At 45.6% G+C, this 22,553-nt stretch overlaps 1 protein-coding gene across 2 annotated transcripts in view; it reads left to right on the top strand.

The window, feature by feature from the left end:
• The first annotated feature begins 410 nt into the window (after positions 1 to 410).
• The window catches only part of mark4a (MAP/microtubule affinity-regulating kinase 4a), a 28,108-nt gene continuing 5,965 nt past the window's right edge, over positions 411 to 22,553 (top strand). For both annotated transcript variants that reach the window (XM_008297368.1, XM_008297370.1), the window contains exons 1-13: positions 411 to 953; positions 3,427 to 3,624; positions 5,101 to 5,154; positions 10,634 to 10,682; positions 11,069 to 11,134; positions 14,897 to 14,967; positions 15,058 to 15,114; positions 15,664 to 15,900; positions 19,312 to 19,431; positions 19,522 to 19,621; positions 19,746 to 19,855; positions 20,761 to 20,947; positions 21,505 to 21,716. In XM_008297368.1, coding sequence (XP_008295590.1) covers positions 900 to 953; positions 3,427 to 3,624; positions 5,101 to 5,154; positions 10,634 to 10,682; positions 11,069 to 11,134; positions 14,897 to 14,967; positions 15,058 to 15,114; positions 15,664 to 15,900; positions 19,312 to 19,431; positions 19,522 to 19,621; positions 19,746 to 19,855; positions 20,761 to 20,947; positions 21,505 to 21,716 — 1,515 coding nt within the window. In that variant the 5' untranslated portion in view covers positions 411 to 899. The remainder of the gene's footprint in view (positions 954 to 3,426; positions 3,625 to 5,100; positions 5,155 to 10,633; positions 10,683 to 11,068; positions 11,135 to 14,896; positions 14,968 to 15,057; positions 15,115 to 15,663; positions 15,901 to 19,311; positions 19,432 to 19,521; positions 19,622 to 19,745; positions 19,856 to 20,760; positions 20,948 to 21,504; positions 21,717 to 22,553) is intronic.

The raw sequence follows: 22,553 nt of genomic DNA on the forward strand, positions 1-22,553 counted from the left end.
CTTTTTGTTTCGCGCAATTAAATAGAAATAAATTGGTTTTCATTATATGTGTCTGTAAACTCTGTCATAATTATATGATGGAATAAAATACATTATTCTTTCCTATTGTGTTTTAGTTTGTTTTTATTGTAATTGTCCACTTATAAAACGGTGAAATACACAGATTATATTAGAGATAGATTTTTTGTTATTTCCAAATAAAACAAATAGTTCCTTGGTGCATGCAGGCTCTTCGGTGTGATCTCCACGCAGGCTTTTACTTCCAAACCGCCGCTCGGACGTCTCGTCCCGGTGTGCTGTGTGTAACCTGACGCTGCTGCGCATCTCACCGACCGGGAATACCGATTTCTGAACATTTCGGCCTTTTCCCCCGCCGCACCGTGAGCCGTGTTTCCCTGCGAGCTGCTGCAAAGCGGAGCGGCTTGCATCGGCGTCGCGGGGCTCCAGCGGAAGATTCCGTCGGTCAGTATTATGAGCGAGCGAGATGACACACATCCAGAAGGAGCCGTGTTTGTTTTGTATGGCGAAATGAGGCAGGGGGTGGAGAGTCGCCACAGAGACGCTGGGCTCCGGCCAAACATCACCGCATTTTAGCACTTATTCGATGCTCGGGATTTGCATTGCATTGCATCTGCTGCATCGCTGATCGGCTGTATTTCTGCAAAGTGCACGGAGGAACATGCAGCTTGTTTGAGGACACCCCCCCTCCACATATCCAGAGCTGCCATGATAGGCAGAGGTCTCCTCTCGACCGCGGCTCGGCCGGTTGGAGAAGAGGCAGATTGATTTGGGACGGTGGGTCGCATCTGCGGATGTTATTCCGTCTGTGGAGCCTGTGAATATCATCCGCGCTAACACACCGTGATTCTTACTCAGGGAACGAGGAGAAAGAAAACAACATGTCTTCTCGATCTGCATTACCGTCTGGAAACGACAGGAGTACTGGAGACCATGTAAGTGCAATTACAGCCTATAGCCTGTATTTGTGTGCATGCAAATGATAAATCGTGCATCCCTGAACAAAGATCTCCTCATATGTGTGGCCTCTGGCATCTTCTGCTTTTATTCTCAGTGCAGATGGGGGGTCACAGATGGGGCTTTTTTTCCTCTCTCGGTTTTTTTTTTCCTCTTTAGACGAAGGGGCTGTGGAGGTGAGGTTGATAGACATTTAAGCAGGACAGGCTCTTTGGAAATGGGCTAACCTTGAGTGTCTGCGCAGGGAAAGAGCTGATGGCAGGCAAACAGCCCGGAATGAGTCCATCCGCATACGATAACGCTCAGCGGATATGCGCAGAAAACCAGCCGTCACCTCTTATTATAAGGCTGTGGAGAGATAGTGATGTCACATTATACTCCTGCTGCTGCTGCTGCTGTGTGTGTGTGCGCGTGTGTGTGTGTGCGTGCGTGTATTCCCCAGAAATTGGATGGGTGGGACGAGAGCACAGGAGGCCAGAGCAAATGTATGGAGAGTATCTGGGTTGTTGGTATGAAGCGAGGGGATTACTGCGTAAAATGATGTGCAGTCCATTGCTGCGCAGCCTACAAAGCGCCCAACCCCAGAGCCAGTGGGTGTCAGACAGCGCCATACATTCAGTACAGTGGAAAACAGTAGCGGCCTGCAGAAAAGGCACAAGCTAGGACGCAATTAGACGGTTTGCATATGTAGATGGAATCCATCTATCCGCCTATCTGTGCTCCTGGATTCTGTCAAAATGGTGACATGACTGATTGACGTTGCATTATGTCATTTCACTGCCCTAAACACTTCTGGCAAGACCTCCCCCCATCTGTTTGTTAGCAGAGCTTTCAGCACAGAAGGATGGTTAAGCCACTAAATGTGTGTGCATGCGTGTGTGTGTGTGGGGAACTGGTTGTGCAGAAGTGTATGAGTTTACGAGGTGCATGATTGATCGTGAATGCAGATCTGTTCCCTCCATTAGAATGGATCTTGATCTGCTGTCATCGCTCTACAATTAAGCGATGAAGACGGATGAGTGAATTGAGCGGATGAAATGTTGTCTTGCCATGTTGGCACAGGTGAGGCTTGGCTTGGTGTGCAGCGTACAGTCGGTGGATTAAGGCTGCTCGCTGTGTGTGTGTGTGTGTGTGTGTGTGTGTGTGCCTCCAGTGCTGCTGGTCGGGATGGTCGGTGGTGGAGATTGTGTAGAGAGGGTCCAAATTGGCTCTAGGTGGGGCGTGGGAACAGGGATGGAAGCATGGAGAGGAGGGAGTGTCTGAAGGTGGGGCTTAAGGCTGCGTGGTTGTGTTTGCGTGTGTGTGTGTGTGTGTGTGTGAAGCTGAGAGCAAGATGACATGCTGGGGGGGATGGAAGTGTGATGCCTCAGGGCCTGGGACCGGCCAGGGACCACTGTGCCGGCATCTGCTCCCTTTTATTTACTCCCTCCTCCTACATGCCATTCTCCAATAGTTGCCCTTTTTCTGGGAGACTCCTTCCTGTTTGCCCCTCTCGTAGCAGATATTCTGGCTTCTCTGTCTCCTGGCTCTGCCCTTTGTTTACCCCCCACTCCCTGCCATCTATTCTCCATCTTCCCTCCTCTGTATGTTTCGCTGGTTCGTCACATGACAAGAAGCTGCTTCATACTGTAATACATCAAGCTTTGTTTGTGGAAATGCATGCTGTTGTCCTCCCTTTCTCTTCTGCTCTGCTTCCCTGCTGAAAATGATCTGTGACTCAAGCTTGGGACTCTATCAGTGCTGCACAACAATGCCCTGAAGCACTGGGGTCCAGAATCAAGTAGCTATCTGTCCACGGGGCTGCAACAGCTCCAGGGCGACCACACATTGCAGCAACAGTGTTTTCACCTTTATTTTCTGTCATTCTGCATGAAGACATCTTTCAGTAGTAGACCTCTAAAGAACATGAGTCTGAAGCTAGAATGGACAATATGTTCTGAGTGTTCATGTGCTGAACAGCAGCTGTTCTCCCAGAAATGAGGGGCATGCAGACACATGCAGCTCTGTTTAGCATTGCTCCTTTCTGTCTTTGTGAACCAAACATCTGGTGGAATGATTGTAGCACCAACATGTCACTTTCTCAGCCTTCTAGCAGATTATATGTGAAGCCAGGCTGCTGGTTGTCAGTGGTGCTACCTGTGTGTGTTACAGTCATCTGTGACTCCAGTCAGTGACTCTACAAATGCAGCAGTGTGGGAAACAGTTTAGTTTCTGCCTACAAGCAGCACAGTGTCTTCATATTGTTTGCTGAACAGAGTTCATGACCAGCTCGCAGAGATCATTTTGCTTCTGGAGACCATCAGTGCTCAGAGGGTACAGACAGTCCTGGAGGTCCTCTGCCAGCCTGCTGCTGCTGCTGCTGCTGCTGCACTGTGTGATGCTGGTGTTGGCACAGATAGTGACCCCCGTTCTTTCTCCTCTCTCTAACTCCTCCCCTTCATTTTCTTCCAGCATGTGTCACTGGGGGCCAGCCGCTCAGACAAGGCCACCAGCCAGTCCAGCCGCTCGCTGGGCGCCCGGTGCAGGAACTCCATCGCCTCCTGCTCTGACGAGCAGCCACACATCGGCAACTACCGTCTGCTCAAGACCATCGGCAAGGGAAACTTTGCCAAGGTCAAGCTGGCCCGCCACATCCTGACGGGCAGGGAGGTAAGATCTGGGAGCAGCGGAGGCTCAGGGTGGGAGGAAGGGAGCGAGGAGATGATTGAGAGGAAGGTGGTGCTCACCTGGTGTGGCTGCTTTCCTGTAGAGATGATTCTGTCCAGCATTAAGTCTTCATCATCACCATGTTTTTAGCAGAACTTATCTGACCTCTTAACTTTTTCTAGACGTCTCTGTTCAGTTTTTGAGTCACTTCACTGGATGCTGGTAGATTGACTTATCTTCTGTCAGCACGGTTTGAGGAATCTGGGATCTTTAATATCAAGAGAAATGATTTCAGACCAAGTTAAAACAACCAACTGTCATCACTAAATCATTTATACCAATGCACCATTTGTTCTTCATGTTGTAACTAATGACTATAAGTATGATGAATAAATCATTTAATACAGTTTTATAGATAAATCAAACCATTAAAAACAATATTTGCATGCTTGTTTGTGAAGAAAAAATGTCTGATTAAATGGACTGTATGACCTCATTCTTAGAGAGTAATCTAAACATAATTCAACATTTGATATTATAAAGACTTTGTACTGAATTATTAGCTGTTATACTATAAACACAGTTATTTAAATCTCTTTATAGAAGGTGGTTGGATTGACAATGTGACATAAAATGGATTTCAGTGGTAGCGCACAGAGCCGGGATCTGTGTGCTGTAAAGTAGGGTAGATGGGGATGTTAATTAGTCTTAGGATGTACATTCAGGCCATGTCCTTATGATACCTAAAACACTTGGAAACAGATGTTTCTTCTTCAAAGATTGGCAGAGAACTGTCATTATAGACGGGGTTAGCTGCGCCAGCTCTTGTCAGCGGGGGATTAAAACCACTCGAATTTACTTGACTACAGCTTGTTGAAGTAAATGTTCGAGTTCCGCTCCTGGCATTGATCAAACCCCCAAAAACTCCTCTCTGTTCGACAAATAACACTTTATTTCCAATAAAAATAATGATGCCTTCCTGCCTTAGAATGGCTTAGATGTAACTCGAATAAACAAACTGGTCAGCACCTCCACCTGCAGCTCAGCACACCAGCTCACCTACAACACTTTAAAATTGCTACTACTGCCAAGTTGTAATATTGGAGTAATTCATTCATACACTCATACAACCATAAACCAATTCTGAAGAAGAAGAATAATCCAGGAATTGGCACGATTGGTTCTTTAGGTTTGTGACCTATGAAACTTCTGAAGTCTGAATCTAGATTTCCGAAACTGTCATCAGTACAGTGCAGTTCTACGGGACACATGATGAGGTTTTCATGGTAGGGTTTCTTCAGAGTGGCCTCAGTCTTCATGATCTCAGGACTCTCACTGGGATTGTCCTTGTTGAGATGCTGAGAAAGGACTCTTGAATATGGATCAAAGGCTTCTAGGCATCATGTGAGGGGGTGTCTTTTAAACAAATGTTAATGCTGAAAGTGTTCCTCACCAACAATACCTTGATTTCTCTTTCAGGTTGCAATAAAAATCATTGACAAAACTCAGCTGAACCCAACCAGCCTACAAAAGGTGAGTTCTTCCTCCTCCTACTGACAGGTTGTTTATCCAGGTCATTGCATCTCTGTCTCATAGCGTCCGCCTTTGTAAGCAGGAGCAAAGAATTTATAATATGGAGAATTTTTTGTAGTGGAATTCAACCAAATAGTGGAAATAGGTTCAGGTTTATCCTCAGCTGTTTCCCCCCTCAGAAGGGGCAGGGATGAGAGAGCAGCTGATAGAGAGAGGGCTCATGGGATGTGATGCTGTTTGGCAGGTGCTAGGGACTGGATGGGAGTGAGAGGAGACCTCTGCTCCAGAGATCATCTCTCGTCTCTCTCTGGGCTAATCGCTGCCCTGAGAGGGGGCTGACTCATCTTGGAAACCGCGGTCATCCAACCCATGCTTCCTTCTTTTCTGTGTGTGTTTATGTGTTCCTAATTTGTCTCCCCGAAACACACGTTTTTGTGGATAACAAAGACGAGTGCAGTGATTTTGCAGCAGTTTAGAGGTCGTCTGTGTTTGGTTTGGTCACCATGTCTTCATGAGAGGTGTGTGGCACAGGGAGGGCTCTGTGGTTTCTTTCTCCTGCCGGTCAACGTGTCGGGTGTTGAGCCTGAACTGTGGACACTGGAGGCTTGTTGTGCGTGGAGGTGAGGGACGGGCTGAACAGTGGACGCTTGACTCAGATTCAGAAGCTGGATTCATTGACATCTGCAACAGGAAACCTGGGCTGGATATCCAGACCCAACATGGCTGACATAAAGACCATTTGATCATGGGTAGAGCTCAGTCTCATATGTCTCAGTTTTATCCCCCGGCGACATCAATCACAAGCTTTTCTCCTCTGCCATGTGCGCCTCATTCAGCCGGATCACATGCGGTCAGGTAAAGAACTGTGATTTGAAGGAGTAAATGGGAATAAAAGCCTCCAAAGAAATTGCATGCAGGCCTCCTGCAGTGCTGCTTATATGCACATATGGGCCAAAGTGTCAACCGCATTTAGCTTTAAGTCGCTCCCTCTCTCTCTTTTCTCCTTCCACCTCCCTTGGCCTGCACAAGCTCCTCCGCCTGTGGGCAAGAAGTGAACAGACCAGAAGGATCAGATCAGGGATGAAATGACTGGAAGATGTCTGTGTGTCCCGCTGCAAACAAAAAAAAAAACACCAGCTTTTCCTCACATGAGGTGAAATGTAGAATAAAGTAGTCGGGTCTCCCCTCAGGTCTCCTCTCCGTTTTGTCATACATCTACTATGTAGACGCCCACTTTACTGGTGGAAGACTTCTAAAAATGTCCGTTAAGATTTGCTCAGAATAAACACGAGTTGACTTAGTTTTTTTGCGACTGATCTTCCTCTCTGTGTTTCCAGTGCAGCGACAGCAGTGACCTTGAATTATTATGAAGGCTTCAGCTCATAAATGCAAGTTCTCAGTGTTTTCTTTGGATCACAGGCTTCTCGTAATCCTGATAGATTGGCTCATGATGTTTCTGACGCTTGTGTCATGACAGAAACTGGACCTTCATCATCTCACCTGGCTAGAACTCACTCTGTGGGAACCGAACTTGCATGTGATGCCGTCGTCCTGCCTGGTGCTTCTCTTGGACTGGACGGGCTGCCGTGAGAGACAATGGTGCAACATTTAGGACAGGATTGAGGAGAGAGAGGCGGATTGGCCGCTGATTGGAGAGAATACTCCACAATTGGCCAGTGATGATAGCGGACTTCTTTACATACCCGTGGGCTAGAGAAAATCCTTAGGACTGAAGACATGAAAGAGCCTATATTAGCATAATCTGGACGGTAATGTATGTAGAGGGGAGAAGGAAAGAGGGTGATGCATTGTACAAGGGTGGGTGGAGGAGGGGAGTGAAATCACAGATGAGAAAAAATCAAAAACATCCACCAAGAAGGTTTTCTCACAACTAGGTGGCAGATTACATGAGGAGATTTTTTTCTGCTGGCATGTGAAGCCTCAAAACAAATTATGTGTCACGTAGAAATTACATGGGATGACTTTCCAGTTGTGTGCTTTCAAGACATGCAGGCTGAGGCGTACGTTTTAATGCAGTTTGTTTCCATCTGCTAGATTTTAATTACAGCCAGGAGTTGCGACAGGAACCTCGCTGCCACAGAGCATGTGCATCCAGTCCTGTCGTAGGCCTGCTGTTTATTTGCAGTCGTTAACGGTGACCGGGGTCGAACATGTTGCCGGCGGATTGTTTATTGTTTTGACGGATGTGACCTGCTCAGCCCTGCTGTGACGAGCAGGGAATTAATGGGACGGCCTGGATGATGAGACGCTTTAGCACTACGTATCCCAAGATTCCCTCTAGCACAGCTGGAGAAGCTGGGAAAGAGCCCGGTCTTAATACCTGGGTCGCTATGGCAACAGTGACGTTGGGGCACTGCTAGAGGAGAAGACTGCTGGAGGAATTGAATGAAGGAGGAGGGAATGGAGGGAGACACATCGGAAAGGGGGGAGGGCTCAGATGGTTGAGAAAAGAGGATAGAAGAGCTTATCGCACCATCATTTTTTTTTTTTTTTTGAGTTGACGACACGGAGGAGAGTCGCTGGTTTTCAGCGGCCTTTTGTCGAGGGAGTGTACTGTTATGTACATGAAACGAGGGGAGCTGGCTCAAATTTAATCCCCTGCACTGCTCTGACAGAAATGTACAAATATATCCCCCAGAGTAGACGTATCACATGCAGGGAGAGGAGCTCAGACGGAGGAGAAGTTGGGCTGATTTTGGTGTGTGAGCCATTTTCTGAATGCTGTTGTTTTTTTTTTAATCATGAGGAGATTTTCACAAATTCTCAAAGTGATAAAAGTGTAAATTTGTCTGCTTGTTCTGGTCTTAGTTAATGTCAGGAGCAACATTTATTTGCACACTAGTGTGCCATAAAGACATGACTGTACACTAATGATACAACCAAGCTCTGAGCCTTTCATGTAGACATCCTTCACTGATCTGTCAGGTGGTGGATTAAACGTATAGTTTTATATTTACCAAGCAAACATAATATTGTCTGTTGTGGGAAGTTTAAAAAAGACAAACTATCAGGAGCACAAAGAGCTGCACAAATGTCAGATTATTTAGTTGAAACTTGAAAAATTGATAAACTCTGCTGTTAAAAAGGATTCGTATTGATTAAACGTCAACATCCATCCATCATCTCTACACTTTAATCCTCACTAGGGTCATGGGGGGCGGAGCCTATCCCAGCTGACTCAGGGTGAAGGCAGGTTCACCTGGACAGGTAACCAGTCTATCACAGGGCTACACTTAGAGACAGACAACCAAGCACACTCACATTCACGGATATGTAAGTTGCAGCAACAAGTATAGGGCTGATGTACACGCATCATTACAGTATAGAGAAGAGAATAAGCGAGAACACATTGAGGCTAAATTATACGTTTTTAGGAAGTTGTGTACCTTCAGTTTTAAAGATGTGCTCCAATGATTTGAAATTCCACTTGTGGAAAGTCGGGGGACTTTATGGAAACTTTTTAAAATCAGTGCAGCGCAGGTTGTGACAGGACCAGTTCATGCTTTCTGTGTCCAGTTAATGAAATTTTATCGTCTACCCAAGTCTCCATCCACGTTCTCATGTCGCCCAGTCCACACAGACGGCTCGCAGCTAAACAAATGTTTGTTTTGAGGAGAGGCGGCGCGAGGAGATGCTGTGCCATCCACATCCTTAAAATTTATCATGAAAAGAACCATAGCAGTCGCTGCTAGAGGAGAATAGAGGACCTTTGATTTGTACGAGGATTCATCAAAAAGTTCTAGGACTGTCCGTGACGCCCGTGCAGGGAACACGTCAGAGTCACACGTGTGCATCATGATCGAGCAGTAATCGGTATGAGTCAGGGATCTGCGTGACTCCATGCTGTCAGCAGGAGGACCTGTACCACAGACGTCTTTATGACCACCTCATAGGTGCGCTTTGGCGATTTCTCCATTGACAGATAAGAAAAAATCATTTTGGGTGTCAGCCAGGCAAGAATACCCTAATATCAAGGATCATTGCTGATAATGAGTGGTGGGTTGGTGGCTACCACTGAGAAGAAATGGCACGTTACACAGCCTGCAGTTTCCAAAACTAGACATGGTGCTTCACAGGAAGTGCACCAAGAGCATGCTTGTTGTTGTTTTTTGTGGTGGTTGTACGCTGGGAATTCATTCTCCAGGGTTGGACTGTCAAGGCAGAGCTCTGCTATGGCGTCCTGCTAACGTAAGAGGAAAACATTCGGCGCAAATGACCTGAATTGTGGCGTGATGGCATGTGATGCTTCAGCGCACTGTGTGCCTGGTCACAGCAATTATGCACAGGTTGTTTTAAGCCACAACTATATGATTCTTGCTCCCCATCCACCTGACTTGGCCCCCTGCGACATCTTTCTCTGCTCAAGATAAAGTTCTGGTTTAAGGGTTTCCTCGGTTCAGATGGAGCTTTACATGTTCACATGACTTCCAGGGATTCCTACCGTATCGCTGAACAAAGAGGCTACTGCGACTGGGATGGAGACCAAATGTAAATCTGGTGCAGATTTTTTATTTTTAAAGTCTTGTGACTTTTTGATCAACCTTCATACATGCTGTCCATAGACAGTGCCCACATGCCATCGGAGGGTTCTGAGGTGTGCTTTCTACTGGGCTCAGCACACCTCAGACATATTCACTGATGCGGTGCTACAGCCCAGTCTGTAATTAGCTGCAATATTCTACCAAAAAAGACAAACTCACAAGCTTTCAGGAGCATCAGCAGGTGTGTGATCTGTGTAGTACACTGACATATACCTGTTGTAGTATGAATAAAACTGCATACATGTCTGCTGTCCACTCTCAGAGTCTACATCGGTCATGCTGAAGCTATGACTTGGACTGTGTGATTCCTGAGGCCTTTATGGTTTGTAAATGTCCAAGTGTTTCATGCTCCACGTTTTGGGTTTAAAAACAGCTCTCCAGGAGCTATAAAGGACATTAGACAGCTGATTTTGGGGGAATATTTCATCTTTATTGGACAGTTTAAAGTGAAGAGGCATGCAGGAAATAGTGAGTGAAAGAGGAAGGTATGACATGAAGCAAGTGTCCTTGTCTGGACTCAAACCGGGGACGCTGCAGTCGGACGACATTCGCTGTAACCTTTCGGCTACCAGGAAACTCTATTATACAATCATTGATATTTCAATTCAGCTGTTAAAACTGAGGACCACCTGCATATAATGACAAGCTAGAAAAGAAAATACAAAAGTAGACCATACTCGTATTCTGGCAGCTCTCTGGGATCGTCAGAGTTCTGGGACCCGAGAACACAGAACCATAAAATCCTGAGAACCCCACCTGTCAAGGATCTCTACCAACCAGTTGTGTTTCACTCCCTAAACAGGTTGAATACAAAACAAATCTGCGAAAAATGCCTTCATGGAGAACGATAATAAGGCAGCAGCAGAAACACAGATTTTACTTTTCATGACTTTAAAATCTTTTTCTTCTTCTTCCAGCTTTTTCGGGAGGTACGAATAATGAAAGGCTTAAATCACCCTAACATAGGTAAGGCACACACACGTCTACAGACTCTACTGTGCTTATGTTGGCGTGTCTGAATGTGCGTTCAGGCGTGTGTGTGTGTGTGTGTGTGTGTGTGTGTGTGTGAGATTTGCTTGCATGTGTGTAACCAGACGGAAGTGTAATGCTTTGAATAAGCTTCGGCGCTGTCATTGACTGAAATGCAGCGAGCGACATCTCGGGCCTGGTATAGAGGTCACGAGGTTGGATTTTCTAAAGCTGAAAGTCACATGAATCAAAACCCCCCACAGCATTAGCGGTGGACTCGTCTGTATTAAGACAGCCAGGCAGACGGCTGGGCTATTATTTATAATGTGAGCAGGATTTGTTTTATCTATTTGATTTTAATCTGATTCTGTTTTGGACCACAGTGCAGCTGTTCGAGGTGATTGAGACGGAAAAGACCCTTTACCTAATCATGGAGTACGCCAGTGGAGGTGGGTGCATCGGCTGTCATGTCCAGGCAATCCTATGTTGATGTGCAAATGTATAAATCATCCGTAAGCCTGCAGATTTTTTCATTGCAATACCCGGAGTGAGCACCGGGAAGCATTGGCAGGAAAGCTAAGGGGCCGGTACCTTCTTAATACATCCATTAGAAAGGGTTAAAAATGCAAAAAACACTAGTTTGTTTTTGGAGGATAATCTTTCCTCAATATCTGAAGGACAGCTTAAAAGAATAGTTCAAAATTTTACAGAGAATTGCAAGAGAAGATTGATTCAACTCTGATCTCTGTACAAAAGCAGAGAGAGGAGTTGGTTTAGTTTAGCAGAACAACGTGGACGCAAAGGACAGCAGCGAGCCTGGCCCTGTCCAAAGGTTTCTGTTTTTGCATTATGTACAGCACACATGTACAAAGAAAACTGGTCCTTCGTCTCAGAATGATGTCAGTCGTATTCGATGTGTCTGTATAATAAGTCAAACATCAATCCTTTTTTCACATAGATGATCTAGAAATCCTGGTCAAATGCAGCAGAGTGATGGCAACATATTCTTAAGCATTTAAAAACCAGTCAACAGTCTGGGACAGGTGGATATGATGCAAGATTTGTATTGCAGCCTGTTTGAACTACTGACATATAATGTTGGGCGACCATATGGTCGTAGCAGCACATGTATTTCTGTTTAACTTAAGCTCTTATAGCCTTTTTTTTTTAATTTTATTTTACTTAAACCTATCCACTGTTTTTAACACAGGGCAGTAAGTATTTATTATTCCAACACATGACATCTCTACAACAGGATGGATGTCAAGTATATTGGAAATAATAATGGGAAAATCAGGACCGGGTTTATCACTAGTCTGTAGAACATATGTCCACCATTTGCATCATGCCCGTCCACACATCTGTGATGCGTAGCGCTGATGAGGTGTCGATGCTGCTCGTGGAACGTTGTCCCGCTCTTCCCGAAGGGCTTGGCTAAATCGGGAGCCATTTTTGAGGACAGGATCATGTTGTCAGAGCTGTCTGAAACGATTTCTTAAACAACAAGCGGTGGAGTTGTGGACATTTAGGTACCTGGCTGTGGCCCTAACTTATTAAGATTTTTAACTTTTTAAATCAGAAGAGAAGGCCGTGTGCATGCTGCTACCTGGATCATTTGCTTTACCCTTTTTTGATGTTGTCAACCTATAAGCAAACTCTTGCATAGAGGTTGTATTTACATTTTTTGAGGTTGTCCTCCAAGAGTTCAAAATGGCAATATCCTTCTGTGTCATTCAGAGAAATGCTTATAAGTAGCCTAGTTCACCAACTACTCTACTCCAGCTTTTAGCTTCTTTCATCAGCAAATGTTGTCATGCAGATTTTTTTTTTCATTTATGATTTCCCTTATTTATAATTCCTCATTGAAATGTTAGCCCTCTACAGTTCTGTAAGCTTCTACATGCTTTGCCCAGTTATTGTAAAACATAATAAATATCTGAGGGGTCTCCAACAGACGGTAAAGGCTGTAGTTAAGTAGCCCGAAGCAACTGTGAACATACGTCTGTACCAGGGATGTTTTTAAGATAAATTAATTTATTACCTTGTGTAACATGACTTTTTCTAGACATTTACAGAAACATATCCAAATGAAATGAACACAAGTATAATTACAGTGTCGCTCTAATTGTTTTAACCCCAAAATAAAGCACTAACTGGGAAATTCAGTGAATGGATCGACATGTTTTTGTAGCTGCACTAGTCCTTTTACTAATCTAAACTTGTGATGTCCAGTCACTATTAAATATCGATGCAGTGATGTGCATAATTTTTCCCCAGCACAATCTTCCAGCTCTTCCCTGATAGGCTTTCTGCAGTCAAACTTAAAGCATATAGAACCACAACGTAAATAACAAATCAGCACCTGTACGGTGATGTTGCTGCTATTTTAACGTTAAATACGATTTCAGGAGCGTTGCCAGCATATTGCTCTGGTTTCTTTAACACCGTATTTTTCTTTCTGCTTCCATTAATCTCATTTATGTTTCTATTTGTGTCGGTTTCTCGTCACCAATCCCCTTTTTTCTGTGTTCTTGCCCAGACCATATCATTTGCTTACTGTGACCTTGGAGAAAGTCGCAGGCACAGTTTCAAACGGGCCTCTTTTGGGCCCGTTTTACGTTAAGTCGGGAAACAACACCATAAGGAAGTATTGGGAGACTGTAACTGTGCCCAAATGACCAAACTGTAGTATCTGTCTTTTCATACAGCGTGTGACAGAGTTTACGGTATAACAGATGCTCAAACACTGAATAAAAAAACAAACAGCATCTAAGCATTTGCACAGAACTATTGTGAGGAGCTAGAAAACTCGTTGGGCTTTTTGTCTTTTAGCCATTTCTTTTACAGTATATACACTTTTCTGATTTTTAATTTTTTGTGAAATACGCTCATTTGCTTTCTTGCTGATTAACCTGTGAGCAGATTTACAACTCTCTTGGTTAGCCCAGTTTCCCATCAAACACTCGAATGGGGGGAACAGCTAGCCTGACTTTGTGCAAGCTAGCAGGGTTTACCAACGATAATGCTATGTCAAGTTGTTTAATCAAAAAGAAACCACGCAGCTTCATTTTCTGTGGCAAACTGTGACCTGACAGAACTTATTTAAGGTATCTGCGGGTCTTAAAAAGTCTCATCAACCTATAAATTCAGTTGTCCTCAAAAGGCATTTGAAGTCATTGCACAGTTCGAGGCCTTTTGTATGTGGTTGTACGTATATAAAATAAAAGTGAGGTAGCTGTGACGCTGTACTGCAAGAAATGTTTTCATCCCATTTTGTGGTGTTTTGGCCGCCATGTTGTAGACTGCAGGTAGAGGCCTGTCATCGGCCCTACTATGAAAAACATCAAGGACCTCCATACAGCAACTTACACACTAAAAGTTTTCCAAAGGTTTGGGGTGTGACATAAAGCAACTCTGCTAGTTTTTCCAGTGTATTACCCATTTTGATGACAGCGCTCGTCTCCTTGCATGTACACATGTTGGTGCATCCTGGTTTTAGCCCCCCTGAAACGGTTTACGATTAGTTAAAAGAAAAACAAACACGCCAGAACTTTGTAGATCGATGATGAGGTGCAGCCAGACCAGCACCATGCAACACATTCTCCAGTGCTGTTTGCACAACAAAGCAGCAAAGTACGACAAAAACTGAAGTAGATCAGCTCTGAGTACACTGTACCAGTATGAGGTGATTTGGCCCATTAGTTGGGGTTTAGCAGCAAAACCATGAGCAGATACCTGAAGAAGGCCTTGTTTATGTCTCCAGCATTACATTGGATTACATACATTAAATGTATTCAGTGGAGAGCTTTAGAGGTGCTTGTTGGTGGGTTTTGTCTGCACCCTGGGACAGCGCTCGCTGCTTTTCCCTGTTCCCAGTCTTTATACTGGTAAGCTGGCTGCAGCTTCATTTTGAATGGACCCAATGAGAGTGGTATCGATCTCCTCATCCGACTCTCAGCAAGAAAGTGTGTTTCACAAAATGTCAAACTATCCCTTTAAGTCTGTGTGCTTTCTATGTTTCGTGTAATTACAACAGATTTCCCATTAAGGGCAATAAAATTGATGCTGGCACCTTGAAAGCACTTGCACCTTATCAAATATTAATAAGTGAATTGATGTGATTGAAATTGATTATGCATATCAGCAATATTTAATCAACTAATAGTGAGATGCCTCTGGCTTTATTACCTGACTGATGTGCTCACTCGCAGGTGAAGTGTTTGACTACCTCGTGTCTCATGGGAGAATGAAGGAGGTTGAAGCCAGAGCCAAATTTCGACAGGTTTGAATACTTTACCTTTGATGCCCACATTGCACCTATCCTCCCATTTCCTTGTCAATGCTTCAGGTTTGTCTGTCCTCATGTTCACAGATTGTTTCCGCTGTCCACTACTGCCACACGAAGAACATTGTCCACAGAGATTTGAAGGTGAGAAAGCTCAGAGGATGTTTTGGGCAGCTTCCGGCGGTGGGGGATTAAGGCTAGTCCAAGACTAGCAAATTTCTTTCTCTGACAGATTACACTGAACTGAAAGTTATAATCTGGGACTAGTCCTAATCTGTGTCCGTGAAAATGGTCCTTTAGCATTTTAATCGCACTGATGAGTGAAGAGGCTGTTTTTTTTTTTGACGATCTGGGAGGGTAGGAGGCAGCCTGAGCCTAAACACACAGTGACATATATACAGTATGACTCATGTCCAGTATCTGTGTTGTTGGACAACACGCCAGCGCTACACCCCCCTCCCCATCTGTCTCTCGTTTGCACTCCTTTCTTCACACAACTCACGTTTCTGTGTCCTCCTGTTTTCTCATCCCTCTCTCTGCTCTCTCATCCAACAATGTTTCTCTGCTGCTGCCCCTTCACTCCCCAACGTTGTCTCCGCTCTCCCTCCCTCCCTCCCTCCCACTGTCCATTTCTGCCTCCTCCTCCTCCTCCTCCTCCTCCTCCTCCTCTGCATCGATGTATATCTGATTCAGGCGGAGAACCTTCTGCTGGACGCCGACGCCAACATCAAGATCGCCGACTTCGGCTTCAGCAACGAGTTCACGCTGGGCAACAAGCTGGACACGTTCTGTGGCTCGCCGCCCTACGCTGCGCCGGAGCTTTTCCAGGGAAAGAAGTACGATGGGCCCGAGGTGGATGTTTGGAGTCTGGGCGTCATCCTGTACACGCTGGTCAGCGGCTCGCTGCCCTTTGATGGCCAGAACCTGAAGGCAAGTCAATGACCAGAGAGACTGTCCGTCTGTCTGTCTGTCTGGGGGCAGTCAGGCAGGATTTTTCCTCAGGGGGCTGCAGTAATGGGTTCATATATATTTAAATATATATTTTCCATCCATCCATTATCTATACACCGCTTAACCCTCACTAGGGTTGCAGGTGGTCTGGGGGGCGGAGTCTATCCCAGCTGACTCAGGGTGAAGGCAGGTTCACCTGGACAGGTAACCAGTCTATCACAGGGCTACACTTAGAGACAGACAACCAAGCACACTCACATTCACACCCACGGACAATTTACAATCACCAATTAACCTCAACGAACCCGGAGAGAACCGACGCTGCAAACTCTATGCAGACAGATCCCAGTGAGATCACGGTGCTAGCCACTGAGCCACCGTGCAGCCCACAAAGATAATATGACGACAGTAGTTTGCTGCCCAACATCCACAGTGACTGATCATTCATTAGTGTGCAGCTGATCTGGATGCTGTCACTCTGAGAGGTTAAAGCAGCTGAACATAAGACATGAGAAGCATGAAATACGTCAGTCAGCTCTGATAAATATTAAGGCATTGGGGGGGAAAAAACACATTTTTCTGACATCTATAAATGATTTAAAAGTTAATTGCAAACATGCTGTCTGTTGGTTGTTGTTAATATGGTCTCTGTAAAGGTTAGCAGCAGTATGATGTTAATAAACGGTTTAATCTGCCTTTTATCAAATGTGGGTCGCTGACAACACCAGATATCTAACAGCGTTTGAAAAACGACCCATGCATGTAAGGGTGAAATGTCACCTTAGATTATGTGATGAGTTCAGGTTACAGTAACGGTGGGTGATAGGATTTCTGCCGGGCCCAACTGGCCCAGAAGGCAAAAGCCTGTGCATAACGTCTGAGTCGAATCAAGGGATGTGAAGACATCCTGGGGGACGGGCGTTATGATTGTAAAGGTATTTCAGGACCTGTTTGTTTTTTAGCTAACGTTACTCTTCTTTAATACAGCCTGTCGTAAATAGATGTTTGAGTTCTATATTCAAAATCGAACGTAACCTTTTACGTGAGCACATGATCTAAATAGTCTATTAGCACAAAATCAGTGTATCTTAACCCTGTAAAGCTGATGAGGGAAACGTGTTAGCAGTCGCCTCAGCAAACGTTTGCCAATCACACACATGTAGCAACGTTAGCATTCATTTCTGTTCAAGCTCAGTATTCTCTCTCTGTTGACCTTTGGGTTTGCACTCGACCACCTGATGATGGACGTGCCATCATGTTCATTGGTTAGCTGCTAACAGCGAGTTTATCAGAGCTTTTTATGAAAACAGCTGCATGCTTTTGTGTTAAATTGACTTTGATGGGAGAGAAAATGAATCTAAATAATAAAGTTGCTACCCATCAAACCGAAACATTGAGCTGGACAGTGAGGAGATATCCCAGCATACACTATATTGCCAAAAGTATTCGCTCACCTGTCTTGACTCACATATGAACTGAAGTGACTCCCATTCCTAATCCAGAGGGTTTAATATGACGTCGGTCCACCCTTTGCAGCTAGAACAGCTTCAGCTCTTCTGGGACGGCTGTCCACCAGGTTTAGGAGTGTGTTTGTGGGGATTTCTGACCTTTCTTCCAGAAGCTCATTTGTGAGGTCACACTGATGTTAGACCAGAAGGCCTGGCCCTCAGTCTCCGCTCTAATTCATCCCAAAGGTCTTCTATTGGGTTGAGGTCAGGACTCTGTGCAGGCCAGTCAAGTTCTTCCACACCAGACTCTGCCATCCATGTCTTTATGGACCTTGCTTTGTGCACTGCTGCACAGTCATGCTGGAAGAGGAAGAGGCTATCTCCAAACTGTTTCCACAAAGTTGGGAGCTTGGAGTTGTCCACAATCTCCTGGTATGCTGAAGCATTCAGAGTTCCTTTCACTGGACCAAAGGGGCCAAGCCCAGCTCCTGAAAAACAACCCCACACCATAATCCCCCTCCACCAAACTTTACACTTGGCACAATGCAGTCAGACAAGAACTGTTCTCCTGGCAGCCGCCAAACCCAGACTGGTCCATCAGACTGCCAGATGGAGGAGCACGATTCGTCACTCCAGAGAACGTGTCTCCACCGCTGTAGAGTCCAGTGGCAGCATGCTTTCCACCACTGCATCCGACACTTTGCATTGCACTTAGTGATGTAAGGCCTGGATGCAGCTGGTCTACCATGGAAACCCATTCCATGAAGCTCTCTGCACACTGTTCTTGAGCTAGTCTGAAGGCCACATGAAGTTTGGAGGTCTGCAGCGACTGACTCTGCAGAAAGTTGGTGACCTCTGCTCCCTATGTGCCTCAGCATCCGCCGACCCCGCTCTGTCAGTTTGTCAGTCAGTCTCTAAAAGAAAGCTGAAGAGAACGTATGTAGGTCATAAATACAGCATGCTGGAATGAAACCCAACAGTTATTGATTGTACAGAGTCCAGTGGAGGGTAGTTGTTGAGTTCTAGATTGATCCAAATTATTGTCCACTGAGTTGGTGCGTATCAAACAGGTATCATCAGAGAACACTTCTTTCTACTGTGTGATCTGATCTGTTGCAGTTTGTGGGATTATAAGTGTTTCACATCCAATGTTTATGTGAGTCTGATCATTTTTTAGTATATAAAGCTGATTTAGGAATGTAACGTGGCTTTAAATCAACACGTGCTTTAGTCCACATCAGCCGGTTTTCATGATCAGAAAACAGCTCAGTGTGTGTTAGTGGAGCAGCACACGGTTACAGTACATACACTGTGTTCTGTATGTCTGCTGATGAAAATCATGAGACTGGAAGGATGTCCTCATGAGCGCTGACATGAGCCAAGAGGACGCGGTCGTTGTGGATTCACCTTTTTCATGCAGCTTTGTCTCGGTGTGTGCTAGCAGACCTCAGACCATTAGAGCGACCATTCAGATTCAGACGTCACTTCCTCTGATGAATAGGAGCATTAAAGCATCATCCTCGGTGTGTTTGGGTTCTGTAAGGGAGGTGCACCCTGTAGTGGGACCTGCTGCTAGAAAACAACTGAAAATAGTATTTTATCCAAAATCCAGCAGATGGCAATGAATGGCCCCCTGGAGCTCCACCAGAGGGTGGAGACAAATGTGTATTTAACCCCTCTGCTTTCTGAATGCACCCCAACATACTGCTTGCAGTGAAGGATGTCAGGGTTTACGTTTTTATTTAACATAGACTGTTACACCAGCCTTATCGGCTTCAGACCAGCGTGACGTTTCTCTGTGTCCACTGGATGTGTGTTAGTTGGTCCTCCATGTTAATAAATGCCATCGTTGACTCGTGTCTCCACAATGCATTGCTTTCTAACTGGTTCCTGGTTTGTGTCTTGACTTCTACGTGTTCCATGCGACTGATGCGGCTGACAGGAGCTGAGGGAGCGTGTGCTGAGGGGAAAGTACCGTGTGCCCTTCTACATGTCCACAGACTGTGAGGGGATCCTTCGCCGGTTCCTGGTGCTCAATCCCGCCAAACGCTGCACCCTCGAGGTGAGCGGCGCCAAACGACACAAAACTCAGCAGACTTACCTCCACGTGAAGCTAAAACTCTGAAGCTTTCCCGTGTTTCTGTTTCTACAGCAAGTCATGAAGGACAAGTGGATAAATTCAGGGTACGAGGGAGAGGAGCTGAAGCCCCATATAGAACCTGTGGAGGACTACAGCGATCCAGCTCGCATAGGTGAGTCAGCTGGTCCACTGCTACACCAGCAGAACCGAGCCGGGTCAATGTAGTCCAGATACAAGATGCTTTACGTTGCTGTCTCTTGTCTTGGCATTCATTTCTGGTTGTTTGTGTTTCTCAGAGGTGATGGTCGGGATGGGCTTCACTCCAGAGGAAATCAAAGACTCTCTGCTCAATCAGAAATACAATGAGGTCACCGCCACCTACCTGCTGCTGGGCCGCAAAGGCGATGTGAGTGATACAGATCTGCTGTATGTTTATGTCTTATTTAGGCATATTTACTTACAATCTCAACAGAGCAGCTTGCAGTAAGCAACATACTGGGCTGGCCGTTGCCTTGGTTACTAATAGTTAAGGCTGGTTTCGCCCTTAGAGGACGACAGTTCAAATTTACACCTCTTCTTCTCAGATGAATTGCTCTGGAAGTATTCGTTATTTTGATTTTATTGCAATGATTCTAAAGTTGTGGTTAAAACATAGAAGGAAGTTGTGATCCTACACCATGAGGGGCAAAGCGACCAATGGGGACCCCTGTTATGGACCCCAGTGACCACCATTTGTCAGGTCTGCAGCCTCTGGGGGCAGGCTGCTGTATGACAGCTGTTTCTGTTGATGTTTTTTTCAATCTCTAAATCATACAATATTGCCCCGTCATGGTTTTGATAAATGATTTTTCTGACTTGAACTTAAACACTGGATCTTCTGCAGCCAAGTGTGTGTCTTCATCTCTGGAGATCTCGTACCCACAGTCTTCTCCTGCAGTGCATATATATATATGTGCAGGTATATTGAGTGCGGAGTCACCTGGCTGGGATCAGTGGGTCTAGTCAGGAGGTGCCTGAGAAGGAGCAAACTAGTTACATTCATCAAAACTGTACAGATATGTGTTGATTATATTAAGAATATTTTGGAAATGAAGCAGGATAGAAATGACATGTCTGGTTAATGAGTCGATGAGACTCATGACAGCTTTCAGTGTTCTGTTCATATCTCTGTTAGTTCGCAGAACCTGTTCAACATCCAGCTCCCCTTTCAGTTTCTGAGACTAGGATCCATGCTATCTTCTCTAAATGATTCCCAACTTTTCAAGCATGCTTTCTGACACCTTTCTGTCCAAAACCACCTGGCCGTTACAGGAGGGCGGTGAGGCCCGCACTGCTAGTAGCCTGTCCCTGGCGAGGGTACGACCCAGCCCCATCACCAACGGGACCAACAAGCACTCCTCAGCCACCGGCTCCTCCTCCTCCTCCACTTCCTCCTCACATAGCAAGACCCAGCGCAGTGCCTCCACCTACCACAGGCAGCGGCGACACAGCGACTTCTGTGAGTCTCTTCTCTGACCTACGCCTTACATGTAGGATACCCGGAACCACTGACGGGTCTCTGCTGACCGTCCTTGTTTACAGTTTACAGCCCTGTGGCACTAAGATGGCAAACATTCTGATTAACACTTAACTTAACTTAACACCGCCCCAGATTGTTTGTTATCAGCATAGCAACGGTAAATATTCACCTTCCATAGTTTTACCAGTTTCCTCGGTTGCTGTGGTTTTCAGCTGAAGATAAAGCAACATGAATACGTCAGTTTGGCTTTCAGGGAATAGAGGTGGCCATTTTCACTGATGTCCAACATGTGACACACTGAACAGTTACCTGATGATTAGGTTGGTTGCAGCTTTATGGTTCCTCTCTAACAGAATCGTTTGCGACCTTCACACTACATGCTTTTGGGACCCCTGTGAGTCTCGGGCTTATTCGCGTTATTGTTTATAAGAATCAGTTGTGTGGATGAGTTCTACTTTCCATAATCCACCGTAGCTACAGAATATTCCTTATATGAGTCCCTGTGTGTCTCTGCTCTGCTGTCCTCCACAACAAAGGCGGGCCCTCCATGCCCGTCATGCACCCCAAGCGGAGCCCGACCAGCACGGGCGACCGGGAGCTGCGGGAGGGACGGATGCCCTCCCGTAAGGCCAGCTGTAGCGTGATGGGGAGCCACAGCCTCCCCCCCTCCAGCCCTATGGTCAGCAGTGCCAATAACCCCAACAAGTCCGAGATCCCAGACCGCCGCAAAGACATGACTGCCACCACGGTGAGTGACGCGTCTTTTCCTTCTGGAGCAGGAAGGCCTTTGAAACCAGCGCCCATCAGCAGAGGAAGCACTGGTCTGCACAACATAGACAGAACCTGGCACTATCATCATGCTGCTTCTCCAGCGTTACACTGAAACACAGGAATCATATTCAGTATAATTAGTACAACTCACTTTGTAGTGGTATGAATATCAAGACTAAATACTTTAAAATGTACAGTCGTGATTCAACAATCGTCTGTGTTCTGGACACCTCCACTCCGTCAGAGCGCTGCCCCGGGGTGGAAGTGGCCAGAACGTGTACGAGGACACCGGTCAGTTGACAATCCAACAGCCTTGCTATCCAACATAACAGAAGGTTTTACGTTTAGTGTCGGATTATTGAGTCACGACTGTACGTTGAGAAAGTCCTAATAACTGCAGATAAACAACTTTATTCAGGATTACTCAAATTTAGCTGAGTGTCTGTACAATATGAACAAATGGTAAATGGTCTGTGCTCATAGAGCACCTTTCTACCTCAGTGGTACTCGTTCATCCATCCACACATTCATACACAAACGGTAACAGAGCTGCCATGCAAGCTGCTGCCTGCCACTGGGAGCAACTTTGAGTTCAGTGTGTTGCCCATTTCGACTGTGGAGGGGATTGAACCGCCAACCTTACGATTAGAGGACAACTCGCTGTGCCATGTACAGGAAGAAAAACAAGAATTGTCAGTCGCCAAAGCAGCAGAACCAAAATATGAGCAAAACCACAGACATGCATTTTATTATTATTATTATTATTATTATTATGTATTGTGGCCCAGTGAGCTGACACCTTCTGAATGTTTCT

This window comes from Stegastes partitus, unplaced genomic scaffold, assembly GCF_000690725.1.
Source record: "Stegastes partitus isolate 25-593 unplaced genomic scaffold, Stegastes_partitus-1.0.2 Scaffold1214, whole genome shotgun sequence".
Lineage (NCBI taxonomy): Eukaryota > Metazoa > Chordata > Actinopteri > Pomacentridae > Stegastes > Stegastes partitus.